Source organism: Lytechinus variegatus, chromosome 3, assembly GCF_018143015.1.
Source record: "Lytechinus variegatus isolate NC3 chromosome 3, Lvar_3.0, whole genome shotgun sequence".
Lineage (NCBI taxonomy): Eukaryota > Metazoa > Echinodermata > Echinoidea > Temnopleuroida > Toxopneustidae > Lytechinus > Lytechinus variegatus.
In genome coordinates, this window is record NC_054742.1 from 57,234,357 (window position 1) to 57,260,353 (window position 25,997).

Consider the following 25,997-nt stretch of genomic DNA (forward strand, 5'->3'; position numbering starts at 1 on the left):
TAGCCCCGCAGTCTTTTACAGCTTGCAAGCATTTTCAAGAAATGAATCCATAAATATACGACTAGTTTAATTCTGATTAATGTTTTCTGATTTTTGGAAACGTGAGTCATATGATCTGTGATTAAACATAAGCGCGAACAAGACGACACAGCATCACAGACGGTTGCTTCCTGTTATTTGCAAATCGTCTCTAACTAGATGATGGTGAATACATTAAAAAATATTAATAAAACCTTGCTACATTTCTCCTCATGTATCCATTTGTGCATAATACTTGCAAAGGATGGAAGACACTACATGTTTTAGTCACTGTCTATCAGAACTGTGCTTGAAAATCATAAAAAAAAACTTTCTTCGAATATATGAAATTGACTAATTATTCCCTTTACCATTAAGTTCATAATTACTTTGTACTTTTGCATATGATTCAATGTTCTGCTTCTGATATGGTAAGATTAAACTTTCTTTTATGTTATGCATCCAGTGTATAGTTTTAAAAAAATTATCGGATTCATGTATACACTATAGGCATGTAATAGTGACTCACAAGTACATAACTCGAGTCAATTCTATGTGATTATCATTAAAAGAGCTAACCAAGCTCTGAGTTTGATTCCATGTGTAAACCCAAGTGTCATGCTTTGTTTTCTTCATGTTAAATCACTGACTTAAAAAATAAACCACTTTGTAATTACAATATGTGCATGAGCAGATGAATAGTGCTTTTAAATCACCAAAATGGGCATGGTTATTCTTATGCTTGTTATCCCACTTAAACAATAACAGCAAAGTATTCAGTCATACTTAGTATTTGGCAATGGATCATATGATAGTCAATATAGCAGACAATGCTATAGACGCTTTCCAGATTGTACATTACTGTAACCTGCAACTTGTGTCATGGGGGAGCTTTTCATCGACATTATGTCCAACAAGTTGTCAGACCGGACAGCTTTCCTTGATTCTGATTGGCTGATAAGCACTGTTACTATGGTAACTGTCGGATAAGATGGGACGTCGGATCGTAAAATAAAACATTTATTCATGTAAATTCATATAAACACTCATTGGTCATGCTTTCTTTCCATTGCACATTGGTATACATTGTACCAGGTTACATATCTCCTTTTTAATCAAATATCTAATTATACTAAAAAAAATATGAAAAAAATTCAAAAAATTGCCCAAATGGGTCATACAAAAACCCCATCATAAAGAGAAACTTGATGAAAAATTGTGAACAGGATAGCATGATTTTTTTTTTTTAGATGATATCATATCACCATTATAAGGCATAAACATCCCCTAAACAACATCCCCTAAAAGCATCACACTTTTGGAGCACTTTTATCTCTGGTGACCGTTTTCTTCAAGCTCATACCCTTCCTTATGTCACTCAAGAGGGCGCCCCTGCCTTCCACATTTGGAACATCCCTTGCAGCATTACTGTTACTGGAAGCTGGGGCAAATCCAATTGCTGGCGGGGGTGCTGGCACTGACGGTGGAGGAGGGATAGCAGATTGGACTGGAGGAGGAGGGGGAGGGGGTGCTATCGTGACAGCAGGCGCTGATGAAGATTGTTGTCTGTTCTGACTTGAATTAGCCACGTCTCCATTTGTTGCCGTCGATGCTCGCTTGGATGAACTCTTGTTCTTATTTCTGTTCCATGCATAATAAAAAGTACACAATAATCAATATAAAAAAAAGGTGAGAGGGAATAATATCAAACAGATAAAAACAAATTTAAGGATAATAAATGACAATGATACATGTAGAAAAATAAGGAAAGAGAAAAAAAACATAACAAAGAGAAAGAGATATGAGAAAGAGAAAGCGGCAACAATGAAATGAAAGGAACAAAGGAAACAAAATTTAAATCTGAATATAAAGAGATCGATATAAAATATGAAATGCAAACACAACTCATTCAGAGATAAATCTAACTACCTAACTGAGAAAAAAAATGAAGCAATCACTAACTAATGGTTGAATTTATAGTATTTAAAAAATTGATAAATAAACAACTCAATGAATTAAGAAATTAATATAAAAATGGATAAGTAAATAAAAAAACAAGAAAGTAGAATAAGAAGACTGAAATACATGTGTGATGGCGGCAATTTGGTGTAATGTCAAAATACGGCACTTGTCAAAATATTGCTGTTGTCAACATATGACACTGCGGCACTGTTTTCACAACTACATGTGAATGAATGACATATGAACATGTTGATGTTTGATACTCACCTGAAAGATGACCTTGCATTTGCATTTGACCTTGAGCGAGATCTAGAGTATTGCAATAAAGATATGACGAGAAGCATTCTTTTTTAATGAATGAGATGGGTTGACAGTTGACACACTATGATTCTTGAGTTTCTAATGATATGATATATTATCATCTATATATAGTGTTCTAATGATGCATTAAAAACGCGTATTTTGGTCTGCATCAATTGCCTGTGCAGTATCAGAGCGTATCCCAAAAGAGGACCTAAATCTGACGAATATCCCATAGGCTCCTGTACAAAATTTGTAACTGAATATGAGAGCTTATTCAACAGTTTAGGGTGTGTGCATGAATGTGTGAAATATACGTGTTCAACAATGAAAGCAATGCGATGCGCAGCATAGAGCACAACTATGCTCCATGACGTCATCATGAACTACACGCAAGTCGCATGTCAACGACCAAAATTGATCCTATGAAGTGATAATGGCATAATGTGATAAGTGATATGACTTGTTATATCAAATTTTCCGTCCCTTTTTTTATGGGGGGGGGGGGGTGGGATAGATGACAATACAGTAATTATATTGGATGGCGTTATTTCATGAAATACCAGAAATATTCCACTCGTTAGGGCCAATATTCCACTCATCAGCGATTCGTGGAATATTTTCCTGAACTCTTGGAATATTTCTTGTATTCCATTCTGAGCCATCCAATATAATATGTTGCACTGCTTCTTTGCATGGTTGCAGAGATTATAGCAGATGATGATGATGATGATGATGATGATAATGCAGGGTCATCAGTCGTTTGTTATCCCTAACAGGATGGGGAATGGGGCATGATGGGTCTTCCCTTGATGCTTCGCTCGTTTTTTCTGGAACACCATCAGATACCACCGCAAAATTTCATGGCTTTTTTCTTTGGAGTCTTTTGCAACTTTTGAGACCACAATGGCATTGTCACATCCTGTGACTTTTCATGATACATGTTATGCCAAAAAGGGCTCACTTTTATACTTTGTGTTCATAGTCTATAGGAAATGAAATTCATAAAATGGTGCTTATTTTGCATTCTAGTTGGTCTGCTTAATTAGTTTAGGGTTTAATTTAGTTCTGTTCAATTTAGGTCTGTATAATTCCAATAAAAAAACACAATGAAAAACAAGATGAAAAAAATGAAGAAAACATAAGGAAAAATTTGGATATTGCAATTTTTCTTTGTGAAAACCTTTAAATAAGACTGCAAAGATGACAACTTGAAAAACAATACAAAGGTGAAGTGAAATTTGGTGTTAAGTATGCAAATAATGTTTTTCATGAATAAAGTTTGATATTTTATTCATAGTCAACAAAAGTTGCATTACTAATGTACAATGAATATCTGACAGAAGGGAAAGCAGACAGTGTGGATTGTTAAGATTTTTCTGATTTACTGCTGATCCACAACAATTTGCAATTTTGGAGAGCAGACAGGCCAATCAAATGAACTGATTTATTCCGGGATGTGAATGCAGACAATACTTGAAGAAATTTATTGACATTTTAAAAATAGAAATAACAGATGATACTCCATTAACCAGACTGAGAACAGCAAAAAAAATTATTCTGAAAAATAGAAACTTTTCATTCCTCCATAAGATTCAGGTATTCACAAAATCATATGTGGAGAAAAAGACAAGCTTAAAGGGGAAGTTCACCCTGAAGAAAACTTTGTTGTAAAAATAGTAAAAAATATTGGTGAAGGTTTGAGGAAAAATCCGCTAAAGGGTAAGAAAGTTATCAGAGTTCAAAGTTTTGAATTTGTGACGTCATAAACGAGCAGCTGCCTCATGTGTTATGTAATATAAAATGCATGAATTTTAAATTTTGCATGGTTCCTGATGACTTAATTTTGTTTTCTATTCATCATCGGGGGTGAAATGATTTGTCTATTGATACACAAAAGTTACAGTGACAACTATTTTCAATTTTCTGAGAAAATGACATTTCATTGATTTTTTACCATTCGCTATGTAGGAATGCTGCTCGCATATGAAGTCACAAATCAAATAATTGAAATTCTAATAACTTTTTAATTATTTAATGAAATTTTCTCAAACCTTCGGCAATATTTTTTATTATTTTTTCTGCTATTTTTACAATAAACTTTTTGTCAGGGTGAACTTCCCTTTAATAATTGGCTTTCCCGATAGTCTAAACACATTTAAATTCGCAAAGATTTATCTTTGGCTGGTGGCTTCAGTGTTTATCAAATGTCAATTTTATCAACTGAGCACTTTCCCTAATCAATACTCTCTGCCCATAGAGACTAAATATTAAATAACTCTGAGGAAAAAAAATGGAGAAAACACTCATGGCTAAATTATTAGTGGGTTTTAAAAAAAAATATATTTTTTTCATTTTGAGGACAATGTCCTCTGACAACCCATCCTATTTCTGAATTTTACAGACACTGAATGTTTGCAAACAAGGTGTAGGAAATAGTCCTTTTCTTCAAAATTCAGAACGACAGGGCCCTGGGAACAATCTTTTTGACTGCGGGTACTGATGTCAATTTGACGTGCAAAAATAAAAAAAAAATTTTTCAGTCCAAATTGAAAGTCAATTTTCGTCCCAAGATACATTTATTTTGAAAAGGGTTTCGGTAAAAAAAGTAGGTAATTTTAGATACATTTCTCCATCTTTGTCACACGATCCAGAGTTCCTGGGGGTGCTGCCTATGGAAAATAACACACACAGCACACCCAAGGAAAATCTTAGGGGTGCTTCAGCACCCCCGCTTCCAAGTAGTCTGCAGGCACAGACCCTGATTGAAACTTTGATCACAGAGTGTGTCTCCACGCAAAGACTAGCACATACAAAACTTGCTGTGACTTCAGTACACAAGGCATGAGTAGGCTGCAATTCAGACCCTTTACTCGAGTGAAGGGTTTGCCCAGCAGACTAGCTTCTAAGGGCCATGGAACGAGAATGTGTGTACGTTTGCAACGACATGTGACCGCACAGGGCTAAAAGAGATAAATCATGGTCTGGGCCTATTTTTTTATTATTTCTGACACCACTGAAGCCAAGGAACAATGAAAATGATATATCCTTGTAGTCTCTAGTTGCCTTCTGTACAATAATAATAGAAATATACTGCTTTTGTATACATAGCACTTCATACATTAGAAGAATGTCTCTAAGTGCTTTTGAATGCTGGGTAATCTTGGCTGGTGGCTCTCTTGTGGGGAGCATAAATCATTAATGAAAAAACAGATTGCAATTTGAATATTGAAATGAATATGATGAAAGAAACTTTGTGGCTTATAATATTTGCTCTGCCTAGAAGCAGTTTGTCTCCTTCTAAGATGGTATAGTAACATAAGGGCTAACAATTTGGTTGAATATCAATTTAGTCTAATGGCATTTTGGTAGACTCTACACTACACTTGGTCTAAAACCCTCTTAGTCTAATTTTTGTTCCATCAAATGCCAAATTGGTCCAATTTTCACTTTGTCTACTAATTATAGCACTTGGTAGAATGAAAATTTGATTCATTAACGGTTCATTTAACCATATAGACTAAAAAGTTGTTACACCAAGCAGATATTAGATGAAATAGGTATAGACTAACTGGAAATGGGCTAATTAATTATTAGACCAAGCAATTATTGGACGAAGTAGACCATGCGGGATGAAACAAACGGTAATCAGCAGTGTATATTTACCAGCTCGGCTGGCTAAGAAAAATAATAAGCTCTCTATTAAAGAAAATTAGCTTGTGAAGTATTTCTGGTAAACATGGAATGATGATATCTTAGGCATTTAATGAGACCTTTCTCCCCTATTTGTACTGATACATTTAATAATGTCCTTCAGTATTCATATCATACTATGGAAATATAAATTAAATGACATGAAATGTTCTGCACATGTGTATTAATATACCGCATTCCAAAAAACTCAGAACCTTGTTGGACTTTTCATCGAAAGATGACCGTGTGAAGAGCCAGTTTTGCACATTAAACACCCTTAGAAGAAATGTTCATGAACTAAACAGTGAAGGTAATATAATGCACCTACCTGTATCATATTTCATATATAGTCATAACAGGTCAACATTTGAGTGAACACAAAATGAAGGATTGTAAACTAAATGAACTCAACAATACATCCTAAAGCGCACATTAAAAATAACCATGTAACATTTACAAAACATAAAACACTCAGACCCGAATTCACAAAGCTGGGTGGGTTTGAATCTGTGGTTTGAAACCAATGTTTACGCGGATCTGATTCATTAATTATGCATAATTCAGCAAAGGGTATTAACAAAATGTCCGATAACTAATACACACTTTTATCAAAGTGCACTAATTGTACACTTGTTAAATAAATAATCAATGAATATGTTAAATTAATTTACTCTGATCATTAATACAGAAAACGCAGTAACAAGCATGAAGTTAGCGCCCTGTGGCAAAAGCTAGGACTTATTATTAGATACTATTTCAATGTACACATTGACTTAATACCCCCATCTCACTAGATGGCGATTTCGCTGCGATCGTCAAAAATCGACAAAGCGTGGTATATCGTAGCTTGAACGTGGCTTGATCTTTTCAATCTTCTCCGTCGTACCTTGATCTTTTCTGAAGCGGCAAGGATCGCCACCATCTTCCTGGTCGCCACAAAATTTTGAACATGTTCAAAACTTACGTAGCGAGATCGCGGAGGTGCTAAAGCGCATCATAATCGAGTCAAGAGCGTATTACAAACGACATATTCGTAGCTGTAACGAAGCTCCAACGCACAAAGCGTAGTAGAAGCGCATTAAAAGCGGCACCGATCGTCCGTGTTTTTCAGGCCCGTTCCCAAGACAATTCTGCTACGCTGCTTCCGTTTACGAGGCGACTGCCTTGCGCTCGACACGCTTCACACCGTTTCCACCACGACGCTTTCCCTTTGGGTGGCATGTGGCACACGTTCTCAGCCCGCTGCAGGCATTCGCGTTGCGCTTTTGCTGCGCCGCTGATGACTGGCCAGCGATTGAGCAGCGACCGTCTGCGCTGCTATGAAACAACGTGCCGATGGTAGCGGATTATCACATTTTCAACAGATTACGAGGCGACACCACGACGTTTTCAAATATACTTCCCAGAAAAAGGACCAAAAAGGGAAGCTGCCCAATCTGTTATGCCGGCGGTCCAAGAGGTTATGGTGGTGGTAGAGGAGGAGGAGGAAGAGGAGGAGGAGGAGGAGGTATAGTAGGAGGATGAAAATCTAACTGCTGAGCCAGCTTGAAAGAGAGAGAAAAAAGACGCTCGCATGTCTTGATGACGAAATGGGTTACCTCCGCAAAAATATATAAATTGAATATGTTTTAAAAATAGAATGAATTCTAACTACAGTGACAGTAAACAATATTAAATTTTTAATGATTCGATCACTGATGTATTGATTGGGAAAGCACACTTTATGGGGATTCTGGCATTGTGCCCCCCCCCCCCCCCCCGTTATGAGTGCTCTCACATCAGTAGACTACTTCTTGAAAGCAAATTTGAAAGGAATTTACCTAACAATTTTGAGTGACAAACTTTTGTGGAAAAAAATAAACAAAATATAAAACATTTTTATGCTCTTTTATGAAATTCTGGATGCATCCCTCATATTAACTATTAGGCTCATCGACATCTTTTGAGTGAAAGTTTAATATATATTGTATATTATGACTTAAGTGACAGCCAGGATCGGACCCAGTATCTTTTTGACCTCCTCCTTCTACTGTCCTCGTATCAGGTCCTCGTATTCAACTTCTAATTGAAGTTGTTGTATAATGCTAAGATGTATAAGTCCAACCAAATTCTGGACATCCATCTTGGTCGGAGGTTGGCAATCGACTGAAAAATGTCTCATGTGCCGCGATCAATATGCCGATTGCTTGAAATCGTTTCAAGAGCCCATCATGAACGTAACACAATCGTTCCATTCGTAGCACCACCGTACCGAGGTCCTATTTAGCGTATGGGCCTCGTTGTACGGTCGCTTTGATTGCAGAAGCAGCGCATCACATCTGCCTCAAATCGTGGCAAGAGAGTGGCAGCGTCGTACTACCAGCGTATTACCATCGCCTTCAGCGCAGGTCCGTCGCAGTGAAGTTGTAGTGCAATCGCCTCGCAGGCTAAAAATAGAATTCGAGGACGATTCTGCTACGCTTTGCGGGATTTAGACAGATCGCCATGGTCGCCAAGGTCGCCATGATCGCCATCCTAGTGAGATGGGGGCCTAAGCACAATCAATGCTTGAAATCTTGATGAAAACCACGTTAGGGGTTCTAATTTCTTCTTCCTTGTCAAATATTGAAGCCACATTCCAAACCCCTATTGAAATCCCCGATTATGGGACTGGGTTCAAAATCACAGATTGAAAACCACCTTTGTTGACTAAATAATTGTAGTGAAATATGTTGTGCCTTTCTATAGTTTACTCAGGCTAAAATATAGAGAATGAATAGAAAATTTGTGAATCTTTAATATATGCTATTTTTAGTGAATATGTAGCGATTCTGATGACATGGAATTAAAAAGCTTAAATCCATTTCTATGTCTTTGATGTAAATAGTGCACATTAGCTCAGAAATGCAATGTCATATTGATATGTTTTGGAAGAAATTTATTGCACCAGCATTGAAAGGGTGAAGTATAAATGACAATATTACATTCAAACTTACTTGAGAACTTTTCCTTTCTTTGCCGCCTTGATCAGAGCTTTCATTGCTGCAGTCAGATGAATCTGTAAAGTAAAGATTTTGTTAAATTTAGATTTATTCTTATTTCATTTGATCTTTTAGGCCTGATGTCACCAGTACCATCAGAATATGATCATAAGTGCCCTAGGCTATACATACCAAACTATAGACCATAATTGAAAACACACATATTTAATCTATTTAACAATAATCTCTTGTAATGAAACCAAACTTCATTTATTAAGATTCACATTATCACTTTCACCCACAAAGGTAAATTGTGTAGTTGGATGCATATATATGTACTGGAGGAGAGACTCCAAGTAGTTGTTTCATAAAGTTGTTCATAAGTTACAAACAAATAGGAGTGACTAGTGATCATTTCTTGAGAGCTAAATCAACAGCAATGATACTTTGGGAGTATATATGATTTAGTGCAAGATAGGGTCACCAGTCGTGCATAGTAATCTTTACAAACAGCTTTATGAAATCAAACCAGGGGTAAAGACTCTGGAAGCCTCTCCCGTCATAAGTCAAATAAACAATATGTATTATATCAGTAGTTTCAATTTGAATATATTCTTCCATTTTTATCATTCACTGCATATTCATGATTCAGATGTTGTTTGAAGGTTTGCATGGTGGCTTGTACAATTGCTGATGAGGTTTACTGTACACCATGTGGAGTGTTATTGAAATAGTGGATAGAAGAAAAGGAAATGGATAGGCAAGAAAGTGGAGATTTGAGAGTAGAGTATTCTTTCCTTGAATGTAGTCCTAAAAAGGACTGTAAACCAGAAGAGATTGATGAGTTAAAAACAGCTTGAGTAGTAGTGTGGATGAGGAGATGCTGGCTTGTGTTGGCGAGTAGAGATGATGAGTACTGCTTCTACTCATCATCTCTACTCGCCGACTCAAGCCAGCATCTCCTCATCCACCATACTACTCAAGCTGTTTTCAACTCATCAATCTCTTTATGTTTACAGTCCTTTTTAGGACTACATTTAAGGAAAGAATACCGGTACTCTACTCTTAAATCTCCACTTTCTTGCCCATCCATTTCCTTTTCTTCTTCTATCCACTATTTCTATAACACTCCACATGGTGTACTTTAAACCTCATCAGCGATATTCATGATTGTGTTCCAAGAGAATTTCAATTTCTATAAACATAAACATGGTCTCTTTCTTGGGATTTCCAATCGCTGGCTCCCTTTCAACCCAAATTCAAAACAACCATCTTTGTAAATGAAGTGAAGATTCAGGAATATATTTCTTACATTGCTTGGTGAATGTTTCTTCAGCTCGGGTAATTTGACATCAGCGAAGAAATGGTGATCTGCTATCTGGAAGTTAAACAAAACATTTCTTCGTGATAAGCTCATCCACGAAGTGACACTAGCACCATCACCAGCACAAAATTTGATTTTTTTTTTTAATATTAAACATAATAAATATCATTTGTGACCAACTTAAGATCTAGTTATCAATAATCACGGTTACATTTTTTTTTCTGGGACAGCTGTTACATTTTATTGTTCATTAAACTAAATATATCAATTCAAGAAATATATTCTTATCTATGTCATATTAATATTTTCAACCACAATACCAGTGGCAACTGTTCAACTTCCTGTTTCATTCCAATCAATCCTCTTTTCTGCAATGTGAGCACACACAGGTGCTATATAATATTTTTCATTTCTATTTGCCTCTACAATATATCCCTGAAATTTTGTAGATTCTATGTATTAAGAGCATGTATCGCTCTTTTCCTTTTAAACAGCATACTTCTAGTAAATTCTCCACATGTCACAGAAGATTATCTATGGTTACTGGGGGTGCTGTGATAATGCCCAGCACCCCCAGTATCGCTATCCATGGGGGAATATTTAAAAGCCATCTAGATTTGCATGTGAAGCCTCATTTTTTTATGGTCACTCAGGGAAAAAAAATTGATGCACAAGGACTTGGGGTTGATTCACCCTCGAAATGACCCACAAAAAACCCTGAACAACTTAACAAAATCCCCAGAAATTCTAAGGAGGTCCAAGGAAAACTGTAATTCAATGTTGCAAATTTCGGCTGGATCACAAGTTGCCCCACAAAGTATTTTATTAATTCAAAACAAATATCACAGCCCCTGAAAGTATTCTATTAATTCAAAGCCTGTGGTGACCAGAGGCTTTGAATTAACAAAATACCTTTTGGGCCTGTGGTCACTAAAATTCAGAGAGGTATGAATATTGTTATCAAACTTGTGGCATTATTGCAATGCCGCTGTATTGATGACAAACGACAAAAACAAATTCTGAATTTGAAACAAATATCTAAACAACTTAAAAAAAAAACAAGAGGCATAGAGATGTAGAGAAACATTAAGCAACATCTGTATGATACAGGGAGAAAAAGTGACAGAGACAAAGAGAGATACAACACTATGACAATCTTTAAGAGACCAAGGGCTGGTTTCATGAAAGTGGCACAACTCCAGGTCGATGCAATCTCTATGGAAAGCCAAGCTTGACAATACCTTGATTAAACAATACAGAGACCCACAGAAATTGCCCATGGGAAGGATTACAGACAATTATTGTCCAGCTTGGCTTTCCGTAGTGATGATGTTGAGCTTGATTTATGATGCTTTGAAAAGGGCCCAGTACAGCCCCCCCCCCAAAAAAAAAAATACTCACATCAGACAGAGAAGGATAATCGCCTGCTATATCAAAGATGAATTCTAGCAGCTGTAAAAAAAATGGAAAAGAATATTTTTCTTAGATTGTTCAGTAATGAGAAATTGCAACAAAGTGTAATATGAAAATTAAGGGTACACATACATTGTAACAGCTGCTCTGCTAAAGTCAGGTAAATTATGCTGCATAATACCTGTCGAGTGCTTAAAGACTTTTGAAAAGTGTTAAGCACTATATGAGCATGTATAATTATCATTATTACTTGTGCATCAGAAAAAGAAATATAATTTTTAAGTACTGTAATGTAAAATATACAATGGGAAGCTATTGGATACTGTTAGAGCAACCTACTTCCATATTGACAAAAGGGGAAAAAAAAATCATATGGTATATATTTCAGTGTTGCATTTGTCTGAAATTTCTCTTTTGATCCAAATAAATTTTTCTTGGGGTGGACTTAGGCACTCTCAAGTATAAATGAAATAAAATTACCTGAATAAGTTCTGAATATTTACACCTATTGAGTTGTGCTCTCGTAGGAACAGCTTCTTCTAATTCTCTACCAGCACCCATTTCATACAGCAGATGCCCTGTAAAAAATATACAGACAATGAAAAGGGGGGCATTACACAAAGAGCTGAGAGTGACTCAATGTCTTAATTTCTCTCAAATACCAGTGTGCACATGATATCTAACACATAATCTCTTTGAGACATATGCAGTCTACATTCTCTGAACATGATATGACCAATGCTATGATGCATATTATCATGTAATTGGAAATTAAGTGTGATTTTTGTGAAACAAAAGACTTTGTGAAACAAAAGACTTAAGACTTTTGTGAAACAACTCCCAGTTATTCTTTGTTTCTCAGACTTGCTCTTAAGCTTCTTCTACACTATGAAAGGGCGCTGTTTCGCAAACCCCTTTCAATTTCAGTAAAATCGGTCAGTCAGTCATCTACATGTAAAATCCAATTTAGTCCACAACCATGGAGGTGGTCGGATTCACCTTGCACTCACAGAGATCACCTTTACCCCTTCTCTCCACTTTAACCTATTCACTGCATCCTCCTCCCTCAAACCTAACCCTCCTACACCACTTGCTTCTTCCATGTCTCCTTCAGTCGCCCTGAGATGCAATGTTGCTATGGTAACCGTCACTGAGCAACAACTCTGCAGCGATGACCATTTCGTGTAAAGACCTGGTCAAACAGGTTACAGGCATAGCTAAGATGCAACTGAGAATGTGTATGGTGGGTCAGCCGATGTCCCCTACAATATCAGTGCGATTTGACAGTCAGAATACAGAGAAAATAGTGGTAAATTATATCAGGACTTACCCATACAAATGCTGTCGATGGCTTCTGGTTTATCCTTCAGAAGACGCCTTATGATAGGAAAGAGTTTGGACGTGTACCCGAGGAAGACGTTCTCGTAACCCGCCAATCTGGAGTCAAGACAGAATTAAACAGTAAGAGAGATATATGGAGAGAGACAGACAGAATGATAGAAAAGAGAGCGGGTTAGAGTGGAAGACAGATATCAAAAGAGAGAAACGAAAGGGAACATGGATGAAATGGAAAGACAATCACAGAGAGACACAAAAAGATGGGGAAGAGCCAGAGAGAGAGAGTGAGGGAGATAGAAAGAGAGAAAAGCAGACAAACAGAATTGTAAATATTAAAAGAAGTGACAATCAATATCACCATGTGTCACCATAAATACTTGCAGATGTTTCTAGTTGGTCTTAGTGGTACATGTATGACAATGAAGAAATACCAAGTTCAACTCAGTGGGTGGTATTCCTTACTTTTAGACTATGTTTTATCATACCCCTTCCCCCAAACCCCTAAAACAATACAAAAAACAAACAAGCAGATATTTACTTTGATCGGTCACCAGAAAGATAAAAAAATTTCTTGTAAAATCACAAAATCAATATTTGTTGTTGTTGTCCACATCATTTTGATTTCAGGTTTTACTACTTGTACTTCCATTTATCATTCAGTAATGAATTTGAATAGTGATAGATACATTTGGGGGATTTATCAAAGCTAAATAAAGACATTAATCCCAGGTACTGACTTCACAAGCAGAATATATCTGCAAAAAAAAAATCATTTGTTTATTGCAAATCCTAGAGCGCTTTCAATCTTACCTGCAAGCTCCTTTTTTCATGATGACATTGCCTGCTTGGATGTGACAGTGTGGTGGAAACCCGTTCTCTTGCAGGTATAATGCTCCCTATCATACACAACAAATACAAACATGATGGATCCCAATTTATTATGAATCCACTGTTGGCTCAGTCGGTAACGCGTCTGCCCGTCGAACCAAAGATCGTGGGTTCGAGTCCACCCCGGGCGGATGACTGAAGCCAGTGCGTTGTGTGTAAACGTCGCTCCCCATGTTTCATAGATGCAGGCTATGTTACAATGGAAAACACTCCGTCCCTCGGATAGAACGTTAAATGGAGGCCCCGTGTAGAGGAGAGTCACCACCTTTGCACGTTAAGAACCCATTGCACTATTCGTATAAGAGTAGGGGGAAGCCCCGGTGTAGTGGTCCACCTGCATTCCCCCAATCAGTTATATCGGGAGGAGAGACCTGCGGGTCACAGTGATTCAGTTCGCTTTTCGCCTCCCAGGCACAGGTGACGCCAAAACAAATAATAATAATAACCTTGTCCAAACCTAACCCAGAAAAGACCGGGGAAGGGATTAAAGGTCCCTTACAATACATAATGTGAAACAATTTTGGCGGTGACATTTCAGACATTTTTCTTTTGAGAGTCATTTATTTTTTTTAGACCAAACGTATGATGCCAATTATGAAATTCCAAAGTTGTGTAACATTATCGCTAGAGGGTATTCATTTGTCTCGCAATCTACTATGGTCAACAAGGAAATTCGTGATCACTCTCGCAAAAAGTGTTCACTGGCTTTCTAGGAAATGCGTGATCACTCTCGCAAAAAGTGTTCACTAGCTTACAAGTATAAATAGAGTACGATATCGGACAATTTTCGTCACTTGATAAAGAGTTGCAGCGGCACTCGAAAGCTCGTGAACTTGTAAGCTAGTGAACACTTTTGCGAGAGTGATCACGCATTTCCTAGAAAGCCAGTGAATACTTTTTTGCGAGAGTGATCACGAATTTCCTTGTTGACCATAGTAGATTGCGAGACAAATGAATACCCTCTAGCGATTATTTCAATCCGCAATAATGAACCTATTTAGTATTGTGTAATATTGTTTCGAGCATGTCTACCAGTATTCAAGATAATACACAAAAATGCTCAAAGACATGATTTCATGTACAAATCCAATCCAAACTGTGTTGCTACAAGCTAGCCACAATTCATAGATATATCATTATTTTTTACTTTATATATTCTTTATTTTCATTTTTCATCATTGGAAAAGTGTCCATGAAAAATGAAAAACAAAACAATGATCAACACATAGGAAATTTGGAAACAATACATATATGAGATGTTTAGCCGTTAAGACTTATTTAGGTCAAATTCTAATTTCATGCATTGATTAGCACAAGTACTTAATTTTGAATAATTTTGGAACAAGCAAATGTATAATTTTGCCACCCAAAACCAATAATGGGTCACCCAAACTGTATTTTGATATATTTATTGAGCTCGAAAACATACTTTTTTTAAAGGTCTAAAATGAAATGCAACTTCATGTAAATTTATAAACAATAATCCATACAAAAAGTTATTTAAAGTAGAAGAAATTTGATGAGAGCTTGAAAGAATGAAGACAAAATAATGTCTGACGTTCGGGGTTCATTCAAGCATGCAATGCACACACTGAGTAATCTCAGTGAAACTTCAATGACGTCCAGAAAAAAGTGGTGTCAAAGAAATTCTTGTAGTTTGTCATTTATTTAATGTTACAACTTCCAATTCTATCAGTATAAAGGAGAATATTTTTTCTTTAAAAATGTTTTTAAAAGTCCAAATTACTATTTTGGTTATTTATAGAGTACCTTCCCTATTGAATTAGAATTAGTTTGGGTTTGGAAAGTTGCATATTAGTATGTTTACCTTAAGTATTTGTAGACCATACAATCGGATTTGTTTCAGAGCAAGACCCCTTGACTGCATAGCATATTTATTCGACCAATCATGTCTTGGTTTTACCTGTAATGAAGTATGGAGGCGTATCTTATTAGCAAACACTTTACATGAATTTAATCATATATAACACATTAAAGTGAAATTCATCAAACTTGCATACACATTGACTTGAAAATGGTATTCTACTTCCACACGTCCTTCATTTGGGAAGAGCTGGACAATTTATGAAATCAACAGTCTGTTATTTTTACCATTTTTCATTTTGAGAAAATTAAGATTAAGGGGGGGGGGGGGCTGGCTAAAGCTAGCAAAAAAAATGCAGTACTATAAGCTAATATTGATGTTGAACCACATGGGGCAATTAATTTTCTATATTATCTCTGTATAAGTATGTGCAGTTTTATGCAACATATAAATTTGCATCATAGCACGTTTCAAAAGTGAAAATGAAACTATTATTTCTCTGTTTATATTGTTATCACATGACTTTCAACTCAAATAACTATACATTGTATTATTATCTGTTTGATATACATTGGCTGAATAGGTAATGAGAAAAAAACCTTCATACATGTATATCATGCAAGTTCACTTTATACTCCATGAAAAGATCTGGAAAGAATAGTACCTGCTGACAAGCAGTATGATATTCTGTATCTCCTAATCATAATAATAATAATAATAATAGGCATTTAAATAGCGCCATCTATCTAGAAATATTCTATTCCAAGGCGCGTTGTTATTATTATTGTTACCCCGGCTTTAGCTTGAGCTGCCTTTCAGCACTCATGCATTCAAGGAATTAATCCTGCCGGGTACCCATTCACATCACCTGGGTTGAGTGCAGCACAATTTGGACAAATATTTTAACTTCTGTTTAATTTCCTAATCCTCAGGTACTAGAGGTAGTTTTTTTATATTCAGAAGAATATGAATGGCACATGGACATTTCTTGTCACTATTTCTTGTTACAAATTCGAAGATATGCAAAATCAATATGAAATAAATTATTTTTTTACACATATTATATCAAATTGTCAGATTTGAAAACTATAGTTAAAAACTTAATCATCCTTATTATCAGTACAATTGGTTATTGTTCACAACTATATCATTATGCAAAATTATTCTTTTTCAGAAGAATGATTTTTAAAATTTCATGTAACTTACATTGTAAATATAATCCTTCAGTGATCCATTTGAATTGAATTCTTGTGTCAAGATTACCATCTCATGCTCCTCCCACAGATCAATATCTATGGTAGGCCAGATGTAAGGGTGCTGTCAATAATATAAAAAAAGAAGAAAAAGTCTAGTCTTCATTTGTTCCATATTTTCCTTCCTTCTCTTCAAAAAGCAGACTGAATCTATGCTATTTTTAATAAGAAATCATTATAGTGCAATATTTCCAAAGTCATACACTAAAAATAAAAGAATCTATTTCAACAAAGTGTTGATACTACTTTAAAATATATATATATTTGCATAAATATGATTTTTAAAATAGCAATACAGAGTTAATCATATATAGAGTCTGAATGAACAATTTTTTTCATAGTTTTTTATATACATGCAAAAGTATCACCCTAATGAAACTTAAAGAAAAAAAAATTGTCATTCAGACGCTTATCAAAATGAGAATTTTATTCTACGAAGATCAGATTTAACTATAATTAATAAGAATCAAAATGACTGAGAATTTGATTAAGCACCCAAGAAAGGATCACAACTTTACAAGTTGTCCATAAACTTGTGCATAACTTTAAAAAGCTTTATGAAACGGTTCACCTTATGAAACACCCACCTTGGGCCTGTGGCACAAAACTTTTGACTTAAAAAAACCTCTGGCAAACACTGTAATTATGTGTATTTTGATCAATATTTGACCATGTTGTTACAATGTACACCAATAGTTTATGATCAATAAAATTACAAGAAAAAAAAAATCTGGCAAACATAATCATGCCATTGACATGTAAAAAACATTGATAAACATAGCCAGAGTTTTTCTATTACACAACAGGCCCCTGCTTTGTCGCTTTGAACAATGAAATATCATACAAATCATCCAGGATATCATGTAAACTCTACCTTTAAATCCAGCAGCATATCTCTTATTGTCTTCTGGTTTGAGAAGGAGAAAGGCAGAGGGCATACAGGGCTCTTGGAACACTGCGTTACCACAAGATCCTTCCAATGACCATGCTCTCTGACCAAGAACCAATACTTGTCCACACGGCTACCTGAATGGTGTATCAATAAACATGAATGAAATGAAGCAATCCATTATTATATAGTATTCATATCATCTGACAAGTTATCAGGGGCCCGTTTCATAAAGACTTACAACTGTTGTAACTTTGCCATTATGGCAACTACCATGGTGACCTTGATTTTGATTGGCTGCTGAGCCCTGTTACCATGGTAGTTACCATAAAGGCAAAGTTACAACAGTTGTAACTCTTAATTAAAGGACAAATCCACCCCAACAAAAACTTGATTTGAATAAAAAGAGAAAAAATCAACAAGCATAACACTGAAAATTTCATCAAAATCGGATGCAAAATAAGAAAGTTATGGCATTTTAAAGTTTCGCTTATTTTCAACAAAATAGTTATATGAACGAGCCAGTTATATCCAAATGAGAGAGTTGATGACATCACTCACTCACTATTTCTTTTGTATTTTATTATATGAAATATGAAATATTTTTATTTTCTCATCATTGTCATGTGAAATGAAGTTTCATTCCTCCCTGAACATGTGGAATTCCATTATTTTAACATTTTGTGCTTCAGGCAAGGAGGTCCTAATCGTCAAATTCGTAAAAATTGAAATATTGTATAATTCAAACAATAAAAAAAAAAGAAATAGTGAGTGAGTGATATCATCGACTCTCTCATTTGGATGTAACTGGCTCGTTCATATAACTATTTTGTTGAAAATAAGCAAAACTTTGAAATGTCATAACTTTCTTATTTTACATCCGATTTTGATGAAATTTTCAGCATTGTGCTTGTCTGATTTTTCTCTATTGATTCAAATCAACATTTTTCTGAGGTGGACTTGACCTTTAAACGGGGACCAGATCTGACAACTTTTCTAGGCTATGATTGGCTGAGAAGCACAAGGGTCAGACTACTTATGGTGGTAATTAGTGGATAAAACAAACTTTGTCAGATAAAATAGCTTACAAGCTCTTTCATGACACAATCCCCTGAGTAACAAGTGTATAAAGTGAAACTCTGATCATTCTAGAATTAAATACATGAAAATTTGGAAGGGCATGCATAGATAAGTAAATTCTATATAATTCTATCAACTGATATAGCTCATCTGATAGCATACAAAATGTGAGTAATGAAATACAAATCAAACAGACAGAGAGGAAGATGGGAGAAGTAAAGAAGTGGTCAGTAGGCTCTGCTCTGAAGTATTAACATATATATATATTTGAATGAACTATAAAAGGATTATAATAATCCCAAAAGGACCAAACTTTCATGACCTCAATATTCACTTACCCATATCAGGAAGGTGTTGGCTGAAGCTGTATTTAGGGTTGTGAGATCGCATGTAAAACTGGAAATTCAGGAGGGCACCATCTGTTGAACCAAGAATGCACAATCCATGTTTGAAAATTACTATCTGAGAGTAATTTTACATTGCAGATTAGGTCCTTGAATACGTGCATTTAAACAGTAAGACTCAAAGGATCAAATAAATTAATAAATGATTGCAAACATTATAGCAAATTCTAATTGATTTTAAAACTGAGAGCTTAGAAATTTTCTTTGCTGGTTTGATTTTGTATGCTTATTCTCCTTACTTTTTATTAACTACAAATTACAATTCCTAATACATTTTTAGTAATCTAAAATATGCATGCATTTTTGTGACTCTCGTGACACATTTCGAGTGTGTCTCCAACTTGACAAATTGTCAAGCTCGGTTAATAAAAGTGCAAAAAAGAAAGTGAAAAGTTAAAATGGCTATAAGATTAGACAGAATACAAAACTGATGTATTTACAAACAACAGAACATGTTTTTATTAGTGTCATTAAAAAAGACATACTTTTTTTGCAAATATAGGATTGTGTATCTCAGTCATTTGTAGGTGAAAGGGAGTGAAAAATAAGATTTAACCTTTTGGACATGCTCCTATCCAAAAATAAATATTCTTTATCGATTGGTTTAACTTAAAATATGAAGACTAGGCTGTCTAGTTACATGGAATGGCTGAAAAGCAAATTTATTCTCTGTATTATCAACAGTTACCTCAAAAGATATATTTCAAGACTACCAAGTTTTAATAAAAAAACTTACTTTCCACCTCAAAACATGTAGGCACAAATTCACAAAGGTGGTTTTAAAAACCGTCAATTGAACCCATGGTTTATGCAGATTTCCAGAATTGACACCTGTTGCCATGGTTAAGTATGCTATTTTATTCATGAGTCCACTGCTTGAAGAGTGGACTCATTAATTCAAAACGGTGGACTCATGAACAAAATAGCATGGATAACCATGGCAACAGGCCTCAATTTGGTGCACAGTGACAAAAACCAGCATCAGCATTGGACATTCTTTAATATACGTGGTAAATAAGCATAATCTATACAGGAAATCTGCACAAACCATGGGTTCGACCGATGGTTTTAAAAACCAGTTGTAAATTTGGGCCTTAGTTTCCCTGTATACTTCAAAAGCTAATTTATTCTCTTTATTTACAGTTACCTAAATAGGTAGGGTATATATTTCAAGACTACATACAGCTACATGTAATTATAACACACAACCAATGAGGGACCACACACAGTGTTGGGAAGTTTAAATGACAAAGGAATACAATAGGCCATTAAGGATATACCTGCTATAAACCTAAAGAAAGATTTACCTCGGACTTCATTCCGCTGGATTTGTCTGGCCTGAGAGAGTTTTTCGGGCAGAGCAAGATCTTCTTTCAATGGAGTATAATCATAACGAGTGCAGCGTCTGTTAGAAATTACATTGGGGAAACATTGGAGGAAACAAAATGGGAGAATAAAAACAAAAACATGTGATGAAATTAGATAGATGTTGAAAAAAAAGCTGCTAACATACAATTCTTTTCATCGTCTGTCTTCCAGAATAAAGGCAAATAGCATATGATGCTAAGCATAAACTCCATGTACATATTCAAGATGTGAATATATTAGATTACATATTTTGAATTGGCTAAAACAATTTCACATGATCATTTTTATTTTTTTTGCTAATTGTACACTAACATTCAACATAATTTATGCTATTTGTAACAAAATATTAACATACCTGTAGTACACACAACATCCCCCCTCAAAAAAAAAAGAAAATGAAAAAATAAATAAACCACCTGTTAAAGTAAAAATAGTCTAGGGCCCTGTAATCTCTCTTTGTGTTACAGGGCCCTGATTTTGTAAAATTCCCTTTTATTTTTTCCCAAACCCCTTCCATGGCATGTCAACCACTTTTGACCCCAAACATGACAGAATTGTATACATTTTGTGCTTTGAATGATAACATTTTAGTTATTTTAAATTACAAAATAAAGAAATATGTATACACAGTATATCATTACCGAGTAAAGATAATTATTTACACCATTACATGTGTTTTCATTGGGATTTGACACCATTTGGATAGAAATCACCTAGAGTAGATTTATGACCAGCAAACATTATGTAATGCCACTGGAAATTGCCTTATGGTTAAGTCACCATCTCACTTTCCCTTGCCTGACAGTTGCTTGAACATAGGGCTGAAGAATTTGCTTTCCCCTAAAGATGTCTCTGTTACAGGGATTTCCAATGCTTTCACAAAATCTCGGGTCAGCAAATAATTGCCGATGAAATATGATCCCTATGTGACATTAAGTTGAGATTTATAAATCACATATGTACATGAGCCAAATGTTCATCAATATTTTTTTTATATTTATAGAGATTATCAATTAAAGAAAAAGGCTGATTTTTTATCCACTGATGACATGCCTTCATCTATTACACTCTTACCTGTATAACTTGTAGAATAAGTAGATAAGGACTAGAAGTAATATGACAGACACGACCCCAATCACTATTTGCAACTATTGGGGAAAAAAGGATAACATGAGATAAATATCAACAAAAATTCCTGTAGGGGATAAGGCAGTGCCTATATGCCAGATGAAATTTCTTCTTAAGGGGAAGTTTACCCTGACAAAAATAATTGTAAAAATATACACAGAAAAAATAATAAAAAAATATTGGCAAAGTCTGAGGAAAATCCATCAAATAAAAAGTTATTAGAGTTGGATTTGTGATGTCATATACAGGCAGCTTTCCTACATATCGTATGGTAAAAATCAATGTAATGTAATTTTCTCAGAAAATGAAGTAAAAAATGATTTTATACCTGCTCCTTACCTAACATATCAGGCAGCTGCTCATTTATGACATCACAAATCATAAACTTGAAATTATAATAACTTTCTTAACTCTTTAATGGATTCTTCTCAAACCTTCACCAATATTTCTTATTATTTTTTTTTTGCTATTTTCACAACAAAGTTTTCGTCAGGCCATCACGGTGAACTTCCCCTTTAAGCTTAGCTTTGTCTAAAATGCAAAGACCATTAATTCGTCTGATGGACAATGATTATAAACAAGTGGAATGCCTCTGGCCGTCTCACCTGCATCACGCGGTTCAATATAGCAGCAGTGTTTACTTTGAATACTACTCTAACTTGCACAAGATGTTCAGTGATACATGGTTACTCTTATGTCCACTTTTTATGAACTAGACCAATAAACTTACAGAGATATGATGGTTATTCAACAAAAACCCCCAACATGGCCAAAGTTCATTGACCTTACATGACCTTTGACCTTGATCATGTGACCTGAAACTCGAACAGGATGTTCAGTGATACTTGATTACTCTTATGTACAAGTTTCATGAATCAGATCCATAAACTTTCAAAGTTATGATGGTAATTCAACAGATACACCCAATTTGGCCAAAGTTCATTGACCTTTGACCTTGGTCATGTGACCTGAAACGCGCACAGGATGTTCAGTGATACTTGATTACTTTAATGTCCAAGTTTAATGAACTAGACCAATAAACTTTCAAAGTTATGATGGTAATTCAACAGATACCCCCGATTCGGCCAAAGTTCATTGACCCTAAATGACCTTTGACCTTAATCATGAGACCTGAAACTTGCACAAAATTTTCAGTGATGCTTGATTACTATTGTGTCCAAGTTTCATGAATCAGATCCATAAACTTTCAAAGTTATGATGGGAATTCAACAGATATCCCCAATTCGGCCAAAGTTCATTGACCCTAAATGACCTTTGACCTTGGTCATGTGACGTGAAACTCATGTAGGATGTTCAGTGATACTTGATTAACCTAATGTCCAAGTTTCATGAACTAGGTCCATATACTTTCTAAGTTATGATGACATTTCAAAAACTTAACCTCAGGTTAAGATTTCGATGTTGATTCCTCCAACATGGTCTAAGTTCATTGACCCTAAATGACCTTTGACCTTGGTCATGTGACATGAAACTCTAATAGGATGTTCAGTAATACTTGATTAACCTTATGGCCAAGTTTTATTAACTAGGTCCATATACTTTCTAAGTTATGACGTCATTTCAAAAACTTAACCTCAGGTTAAGATTTGATGTTGACGCCGCCACCATCGGAAAAGCGGCGCCTATAGTCTCACTTTGCTTCGCAGGTGAGACAAAAACTGAATACAATCAAACATTGTAAAGCACTGGTGTCAAAACTTTGGTAAAAATTATGCACATTTCTAAAAGTACTCTGATAACAGAAAAAACAGCCTTGTTTGGTTATGGATGGGGGGTAGGGAGGGGTAAGGTAAGAAGTGGTAACAAAATATGGACAAATATTTACCATTTTTTAGATATTAAAATTTAGACAGTGTTCAATAAAAAAACAAAAGAATCATGACAAGTCTTGAAGCTGAGATATTGCGATAACATTGTGATAAAAATGAGATCTTGAAAAAGGATCACTGTATTTGAGTGCTCAATTATACCAGCATTTTAAAAAAAGAAGTCAATCTTACTTTTAAATTTCAACTATGAAAAAAGGCCAGAGATGATATGATGATTGTTGTTGTTGAGGTCATTTAAAATAAGAGTAAGAGGAATTGAGCAAATGAATGTCATGATCAAACATTAATATCATTTTTTACAACAGCGAAAAATAAATGAATTGTATTATTGTATCTAGTCTGATTAGATCTAGGCCCTAATGTGATTTCAATCTATTTGAAAAGAAAAATAAAGGAAAAGAAAAGAAAAGAAAGGAAATGGCCTTTATTCTTCAAATGAGAGAACAACAAGAAAAGAAGAAATAAGACAGAAATAAAACAACAGAAAGGAAAAAGAAAAAAAAGAGAATAATATAGGATAAAATCTCAAGCGGTGGCAAAAACAAGAACTTTGAAGTTTGAGAATTCTGAATTCAGGTAATTTTTAATCTCAACTTCAACCTCGCACTCGCATTGTTGTTGTGTGCAATTAAATATTTACCTACAAAAATATACATTGACGGGACTGAACTGAATAATCAAATTGGTAGTATCGCACCACTGACATTGCCATTAAAATATCGAAAAAATACGCACCCATATGTGTTCTTGTAAGTAATTAGGGGGTTCGGATGTCCCTTCGAACGAATTCAAGTCATCCATCATGTCCATGATCACATGTCTTCTTCGTGTAAAATAAAATAAACACAATAGCATCCGGTCCCTCGACTGCTTGAGCCAATTGGGTAATTTTGGGTTCGCAGGGCAGGGGGGGGGGGGGAGATTGGCTGGGGTTAGGAATCGGTCTTGTGACCAAGCTGGGGTTGGGGGGGGGGCATGCATGCACATGCAGCAGAGCTAGCTAGATGTTGCGGAAAGGCGGGGGTTAACATTGAATAATACCATCCTGATAAAGAGTTATGACTTTCTACAAAGCACTGAAACGCATAACTTAGCTCCACTTTACTGTCATCTCCCTGATGGTATTGTTTTCATGGTACACATAAATGCAATAATACCCCCAGGCCCCATCCAAATCCAGCTGATTTCCTTATTAACAATTTTCCATTATTCAATTGATTTTCATTACCCATTGTTTTTTTTCTCAGAAATCCAACATTTATATCCAGCTTTTCTGTTGCTTTTAAAATAATTTTAAAGATCTTGATATCCAACCGAACCTATACTGCACCTTAATGCGCTACCAGATATTTTACAAGCAGGTTAGTAGGCCTAAATGAGCATTTAACATATATTTTGATCAGGTGCCCATATGTCAGGGGGGGGGGGTAATGAATTTAAATCGAACATGAATCAAACTAAAAATACTGCATGTTTGTTTCTATAATGGGGACAAATATTTCAAAAATCACTGTATGAAGATTTTTTATATGCAACATCAATCTCTGATTTTGAAATATAATGCAAGTGTTCAAAGGGTCATTTTTAAAGACACAATCCTAGTACCCAATAGAAAAGCTCAATAACTGAGAGAATTAAGGAACAGCTGATTTCATTTATACTATAGCTTGCAGGGCATATCTCTTTCTCTCCTTTTTAGGGAGATCTATTTTTTACCACAAGTGCATGTCGCTATTCCTAGATTATATCAATGCATGTGCACAAAAATGGTATGGTGCGAACTAAATGTGTTTTATTGGATTAATTTACTAATTACATAAAAAAAAAAAATTAATTTTGACTAGGTGCCTAATCAAACTAAAATGTATACATATTATTGTCTTGTTAAAGGACAAGTCCACCCCAACAAAAACTTGATTTGAATAAAAAGAGAAAAATTCAACAAGCATAACACTGAAAATTTCATCAAAATCGGATGTAAAATAAGAAAGTTATGACATTTCAAAATTTCGCTTCATTTCACTTAAAACAGTTGTATGAACGAGCCAGCTACATCCAAATGAGTCGATGATGTCATTCACTCACCATTTCTTTTGTTTTTTATTGTTTGAAAAATGAAATATTTTTATTTTCTCATCATTGTCATGTGAAATGAAGTTTTATTCCTCCCTGAACACGTGGAATTCCATTATTTTAACATTTTGTGCTTCAGGCAAGGAGGTCCTAATCATCAAATTTGTAAAAATTGAAATATTGTATAATTCAAACCATAAAAAACGAAAGAAATAGTGAGTGACATCGTTA

General features: G+C 35.2%; 1 protein-coding gene across 2 annotated transcripts; it reads right to left on the reverse strand.

Annotated features, from left to right (window-relative positions):
- Window positions 1-1,309: 1,309 nt before the first annotated feature.
- On the reverse strand, window positions 1,310-24,587 carry LOC121411457 (slowpoke-binding protein-like). 2 transcript variants are annotated; one of them, XM_041604204.1, is made up of 15 exons: window positions 24,429-24,587; window positions 21,790-21,863; window positions 20,655-20,752; window positions 19,282-19,362; window positions 17,849-18,000; window positions 16,928-17,038; window positions 15,725-15,820; window positions 13,819-13,904; window positions 13,001-13,107; window positions 12,151-12,248; window positions 11,659-11,709; window positions 10,246-10,311; window positions 8,949-9,010; window positions 2,248-2,289; window positions 1,310-1,659 (listed from the first exon to the last, which is right to left on the reverse strand). In XM_041604204.1, the coding sequence occupies exons 1-15, from the start codon at window positions 24,546-24,548 to the stop codon at window positions 1,329-1,331; spliced, it is 1,575 nt and encodes a 524-aa protein (XP_041460138.1). In that variant the 5' UTR covers window positions 24,549-24,587; the 3' UTR covers window positions 1,310-1,328. The 2 variants fall into 2 exon arrangements, with proteins under 2 accessions (XP_041460138.1, XP_041460139.1); XM_041604205.1 differs by lacking the exon at window positions 2,248-2,289.
- Between the last annotated feature and the right edge of the window lie 1,410 nt (window positions 24,588-25,997).